The sequence below is a fragment of the Buceros rhinoceros genome, unplaced genomic scaffold (genome assembly GCF_000710305.1).
Source record: "Buceros rhinoceros silvestris isolate BGI_N320 unplaced genomic scaffold, ASM71030v1 scaffold13277, whole genome shotgun sequence".
Lineage (NCBI taxonomy): Eukaryota > Metazoa > Chordata > Aves > Bucerotiformes > Bucerotidae > Buceros > Buceros rhinoceros.
In genome coordinates, this window is record NW_010421691.1 from 89,595 (window position 1) to 96,431 (window position 6,837).

Consider the following 6,837-nt stretch of genomic DNA (forward strand, 5'->3'; position numbering starts at 1 on the left):
CAAGTCAAAGAAATCCATATGGCAGTTTTCTGTGGTGGCTGATCTTCTGCATGGGATTTGCATAGTATCTGGGCAATCCTGGGACCACTTAGGAAACCAAAAAGGTTTGAGTGTAACAGACTGAGGAATCCGGTCGATCCATTTATGTTACGGACTGTTGCTGCTGTTATCCAAAGGACGAGGACAGAGGATGTTTGGACTGCAGTAAGATAAGTAAAACCTACCTGTTTTAATCCTTCATGTATATACGTGTCACCTGCTGGTTTTACCTCCTCCAAGTCCTTAAGACCTTGCTTGATTTTCCCTCTGAAAACAAAAAAGTGAAAGAGCGTTAGCGTGAAGGGGGGAAAGGAGTTAAGTTTGTTGATGGAAAAATTAGTATTTGTCACAAAGAGATCTGAAATTAAAATTTGTAAAACAGAGTGTTTAGCTGAGGTACCACATGGAGGCAGGTTTTATATTCATAATGGAAGTGGCGCTGTGGTAACAGATATTTTAGATTTAAATAACACAACATGCCTCAGTGAGTCCCAGAGCTAGAATCAAGTAAAATGTTTCAAACAGAGTAGATATTGCAAAGGACTGGCAAAGCCTCAGCTCAACTAAACCAACTTCACTTCCAACCATGCTGCACCTAAACCAGAAATCCTCTAAAACCGGTTCCGTTTCTGGAGAAATCTTCCAAGTCAACATGCAGGTATTTAACGGGGTAGGACAGAATTGCAATAATTAAAATCCTCTCCCTTAAAAAAACCCCAAAAACTTCCAATAGGCAAATGCAGCATTTGTGAGACACGGTTTGTATCCAAGGAAAGGGACTAGGATTAAGGATAGTTTTTTTAAATTTTTGGTTTCACCACCTTTCTGTGCAACCATTGACAAGACATCACACTTGCTCCAGGTCACAGTTCACTTATATTTAACAGAATAAGGGTATGTCATGATTTCTCATGGGCCAGTAAATAATCCCATCTTTGAGTGCACGATGCTCATTTAATTATGATGGTAAGGCTGGAGTAGCCGGTAGGCAGCACAAAAGGAATTATTTCCAGTGAAATCAGTATGAGCAGGGAAAAACGTACAGAGAGACTGTACGGCAAGAATCCATTCTGGGAGTCCTTAATTCTCAGGCAAGCAAAGTTCCAGTGAAGCCCCTGGAAAGTTGTACTAGGGAAGGACAAGTAGAAACAAAGCAGAGACCGAATCTGGGGCAGAATATATAGAGCACTGTAACAAACATAGGTGACAAAGAGGAAGGCAGCAGGGGTGAGGAGATGGAGGGAAAATACAGTGCAGGATGCGTGAAATCTTTACTTAGGGCAAGCAAAATGAGAAAGAATGCATATGCCGCTCTGCCTGAATGCCACCCACTAGTCATTTGTTCCTCTGATGGGCTTCCTCTATGTTTAGAAGCTCTGTTCCACAGTACAATCCATATCTGTAATAAGCTCCCAATCACAGCACCAACCAATACAATTGGAGAGGGGAGGGGGAGAAAGAGGAGAGAGAGGAACATGGCATTGTATATATGGAAGAGAGGTAGTTATGTAAGATAATGCAATCTGTTTGATCCAAATATTTTATATTCAGCATCTATAGAAACAACTTGAAACTGATTCTGCACGAACACAGATTATAAAGCACATACTTGGTGCTCGCCAGAAATGAGTGGCAGCACACCACAGGCGTCGGTGTTCTGCTGCCAAGAAACAAGCAGCAACTAAAGCCCCAGTTTTCCGAAACAGATTTCATTTTGCAAAAATAGCTTTTGTACAGTCAGTTCAGTTTTAGTTGTCTAAAATGCCTTGTGACCCGGTCACACAGAAATCTCTGGTGTTTCCAGGCATCTGCCTACGAGAGATTCCAGGAAAATCTTTGGCAGCATGAGCTTTCTTAGCTGCATCGAATTATCCACCATCTCTCTCCCTCGGGGCACATCTGTACTAGACCTGTCCAGATGTGAAGAAGCTCCACCCACGCTCTGAGCTGGTCAGCTACAAGCAGGTCCTCGTCTGGATGTGACAAGGGCAGTGCGGGTACAGGACTTGGGGCCTCAGCAAACGAGCCCCACCAGAGAGCAGGAGAGGCTAGTTCAGTCATGCTAACTAACACTCGCAGCCAGCTCTGCTGCAGGGTGGGCACAGGAGCTTGGGTCTGCCTGAAAAATTCTATTTAAAACAGCCTTAGCGCTCCGCAGCCCTTATTTCTGCTCCTCGGTGCTCTCCAAACTCTCCTTTCTCTAGTTTCTGTAATAGCGTTTCATGGCCACACAAATCCACAGAGAAGGTCTGGTTTTAAAACCCATCTGTACTGGAACAGCAGAGCCATGACCTCAGCGTGGGCGTCTGGACACCACCGCAGCACAGCTCAGTAACAGCCATCAGGGCTGAAGGGCCACCAGCCTCACGGTTTAAGTCAGACAAGGGAAGGAGTTGGAAAAAGCAGAACGGAATCAGCAACTTGCAGCCTGTCTGTGTTTGGGCTGAATGAGTACAAATGTAATATCTTCCCCCACTCAGCACTCGCGCCGCATCGCATCTCTGTTTTTTAGAAAAGGCACATTTAGTTTTTAATAGACATCCTGTTTGTTCTCTCTTTGAAGCTTTGTAACTACTCGAGATAATTCTTCCAGCAGCAGCCAGACAACACGACCCTGGCGACAAGCTCTCGGTCTTTCTGCTCTGTGGTTCTGCAGCTGGGGCCACAGGTGGAACCCCAGCCCAGCAGAGGTGAGGAGAGCTCCTGGTGGCAGCTTCAGCAGCACCCGCTGCTCTTACCTCTGGGGAACTCCGCTGTGCTCCACCTCAGAGAGCAGGACCTTAGACACCTCGGCTGCAGAGGGCTCCTCTGCTGTGGGGGAGGCTGTGCCAACTCTGCTGCGAGCCGTACCGGCCCAAGTCTGCACTGTGCTCATCCCAGTTCAGAGCTGAAAACAGACCACTCAGTCAAGGGAGATGGCAAAGCAGCCCAGCTTTGTAAAAGACTGAAGAAACCACATCAAGATCAATTCAAGTGTAGCCCCCTCTCCTGACCTGAGCACGCTCCATAACTCAGATATATTCCAGGTCTAAACGTAACTGCCCACCTCTCCGAGCTGGAATCGCGCCAAGGCAGCTATCGCCAGCTCACAGCAGAGGCTTCTTGGCATAAGCCCCGCTGCGCACGCTGCAAGCTTTCACTTGGGCAGCTCAACAGGTTCTGCTTCCACGACTGTCTGGTCTTACCTCATACTTTAAATAGGCTTAACTGACACAGTGCTAAAACCAGCGCTGCCAGCAGCCGAGTGCTGGGGCTGCTGATCTTGTAAGGCACTGTCTCGTTTCCTGGCTTAACAGAAAGGGACAGTCGTTTGCCTTAAAGCATGCCTGATGACTGAATCTTAAAAAAAACATTCAAATCTATTTTCAAAGCCTTTTTTTAGGGAGCGAATGTGCTTGTACAGTAGTGCAGCAGAGGTGAGATCCAGCCGAAGCCGTCAGGGGCTGATGCAGCTGGACAGGGGGCAGGCTCGTGTGGGACACCACACTGCCAGGCACAGCAGTGCAGTTTAGTGCTGCTGCTGTCAGCTCTGCCAGATGGGGGACAGCGTCTTGTGTTTCTCTTCCATTGTCGCCTTCTAGCCGCTGAAGAGCTGGAATCTGGAGTTGTTTTCCAGTGCGTTGTGAGTACGAGTACTGGTAGGGGAACTGCGACTTCCAGTGAGCATATATTCGTGGTCAGGAAGGAGGCTACGTACCTGCAAGGCAACATCCTGCATCTCTAACAAATAAAGGCAAACAAAACCAGCACTCGGGTTTCGCTGCGAAGGAGGAAGTATGGTAACAGGAAAACACACAAACATGTTACTGAAGCAAAGGGGGGAGGGGGGCAAGTGTTCTTGAACAAAAAGAGGAATGGTTTCATCACTGAGGAACAGAGCTGTCATACTGGTTGAAAGGAACTCTGCTCATCAGCCTCCTCAGTTGCACCATTTGGAGGAGGTTCCTACCTTCTCCACCTCTCAAAAACTACAGAAGGCTTGGTACAATTGTAATAATTGTTCTGCTTCAAACTTCAGGCCTCCTGCATGGGCTCCAGATGGAAAACACCGCAGCGGCTGACTATGGACAAGCACAGTAAGGTGCAGTTGGTCACGTCCCAGGTGCGTAAGCGTCCTATTTTTCCACCTTCATTAATATAATCTCAATTTAGCTGCAACAGGAGCTTCACCTAAGCAGAACCAGCAGGGCTAGTCCTGGCCATCAATGTCGGTCTAATGCTGCAGAATCAGGTTTATAGAAACCTGAAATTCCGCTGGCCAGCAAAGCGTTGGCCAATCGAGAGCGCAGATGGTGTTGTGCCATCTGGGTGACATTTGTAAGCACTTTTTCAAATAACCTGCTTTCCAAAACTAGGAGCAAAACCGAGCCCCAAAAGTGTACGCACAAATCTTTGTTCACCACTTAGTGAACGCTTCCCAGCTCAGCTTCACAGGGGAAACGTGCCTCTCTAAAATGGGACACAACTGTTGCGAGAAGTGTTTTCATCTGGGTGTTATTTTTATTCTATGTATGGACTGCGGCATTGTGTGTCCTGTGGTGAACGGTGATTTCTGGTTCCAGAGTTATTCGCATAGCACTGTTCAGAGTCACAAGGCATTTGGTAATCTAGGGGCTGCGGCGCTATGGTGTGGGTTTCTTTAGATCCACAGCCTTATTATGCAGTAAAAACCAGCAAGAACTCTGTGCAATCAGAAGCCTATGGCTTTCAAAACAAAAAAGACTTCCCTACTTTGAACTAACTGCTGGGAATGAATTGTGGTTTCCTGCTGTTTGCGAATTAGCAAGGAAGAAGGCGAAAGAAAGTCCCTGAAGGCCAAAATGCACATAAAAAACCCAAGGCCATAATATCTCATAATCACACACACACACACGCATCCCCAAAACTGCACTGTATTTAGGATCCTCATTTTGCATTTGGAACAACGGGAGTTAGACATTCTTGGTCATCTTCCTCCGTTGACCTGTTCAATGTTTAACAGCCCAGCTGTTCCAACCATACCACTCCGTTCTCACCTACATACACACAGTCACACTTACGACTGTCCCCTCCTTCACACTCCTTACAATTCCTCCCAAACAGCAAGGGTAGTAATTTCCTTTCCCCTGCCAGACTCTCTCCAAAGCCTCAGCAAACCTCGCACTGAAGAAAAGCCCCGCAAAGGAACTCACTGGAACTCAAGAAGGTTCTTCCTAAGCTTTCAACAAGGCTTCTGAGAAAAAAAAGTGGCTCTGTCTATGGCTTACAGTGTGCCACAGACAGGCAATGGCAATGAAAAAGGCGCTTGTGTTTCTGTGGCAGGGTTCCAGAGCTCCGCTCAAGCTCTCCGAGTGGTCTGTACCCCCTGCTTGATAAGGAACAGGCTGCTGGCAGGGATTAAGAGCCTACTGAACTCCAGAGAAAGGACCTCATTGACTTCAGCAGTCCCCAGAATAGGCGTAAGTATCCTCTCCTGACCTCCCTCAGGCCATCTGGAAAAACGGCTTATAACCTTGTCCCTCCCCGCCGAGAGCAGATCCAGTTTCTGAGTGCAGGCAGGGGTAAGCAAAAACTTAGCCATCCTCGGGTCAGACCACTTTTTTACATGCTCAGACAGGAGGGGCTTACAATGGGGTCTTCGGACATTCAACTTCTAGGATGTCAGGACACGTTTCTGTAGCATGACACGTTTGTCTGTTGCCAATGGCAGGCCTCTGCAGCAAGCGTGGTATTGCTAGGATGTATTATGTACAAGAGGAACGCTCACCATCAACTGACTATGGCAGACCACGTTTTGCACCGGCTCTGCTCAAGGGAGCAGAGAGGACTACCTCACTTCCACCCAGCCACAGGTCATGAAGATGATTCCCCAACGGTTTACCGTCATGTTCAAAATCCAAAGAGCTGTGCAGTGTGCTTAGTTTCTGGACAGAAGGGAGATAGGAGGTGGTGTTGGTTTTGACAAGGCTGAATGAAAGGATACTGAAGGACTCTGATGACAGCACAGCTGTCCTCTGCTGGAAGCACTGATTCCATGGGACGGTGCTCCCATGTGATTTCAGTAGTTAATTTCGCCACAGTCTCTTCTTCACCTGGTTTCCTCCCTCTGCTTCCCCCCACCTACCCTATCTGCTAATCCTTACTTGCTTTAGAAATCAGAGCAAACAGCCCTAAATTCCACCCCCTTTGAAAACATCAGCTGGTAGCAAGAGTTCAGGCACATCCATGCACCCTCACCACGCCAGGAAGATCTCACCCCTTTCGAGCGGCACCAACTCCACTGCCTAAAACCGAAGTCATGATTTGAAAACATAAAATGAAGCACCTACTCTGTATGAGATTATGAGAAGCCTTAATTTACCCTTACCTATACATGAAAAACTACTGACAACTTATCTACAGACACGGCGTTGGAAAAGCAAAAGTAAGATTCGTTTCTCCTGCTGCGCCCAGGAAGACGCAGAGCCAGGCAGATGAAAACAGAACATGCAGTTGTTGTGCAAAGCAGTGGCAGAGTGCACACCTGGAATACATTCTCCACCGTTCGTCTCTTACCGTCTTCACTCGACCGTACGTTCACAAAATTAAACCCAGCTCCAACAGAGGCTTCATGGCTGGCCACCACTTAAAGGTATCGGTTATTGTTCACATCTGCCACTGTCCCTCTGACTTAATAAGAGCCCTCGGGGGGAGGAAGGAGGGGGAGGATGAGCAAAGCAGTGCACTAACCTATCTCCAGTTAATGGCATAATGACGTGTGCCTGGGTGGAAAACACGATGAACGATAATCTCATCTTGGGGCTTTTAAAAAAGGGAAAG

At 47.5% G+C, this 6,837-nt stretch overlaps 1 protein-coding gene across 1 annotated transcript in view; it reads right to left on the bottom strand.

The window, feature by feature from the left end:
• Positions 1 to 6,837, bottom strand: part of ANTXR2 (anthrax toxin receptor 2) — a gene marked incomplete at its 3' end in the record, with an annotated part of 60,336 nt that overhangs the window by 50,425 nt on the left and 3,074 nt on the right. The window contains exons 2-3 of the mRNA XM_010139788.1: positions 6,748 to 6,819; positions 225 to 306 (exon numbers count right to left, since the gene is read on the bottom strand). Of these exons, the coding sequence (XP_010138090.1) occupies positions 225 to 306; positions 6,748 to 6,812 (147 nt within the window). The remainder of the gene's footprint in view (positions 1 to 224; positions 307 to 6,747; positions 6,820 to 6,837) is intronic.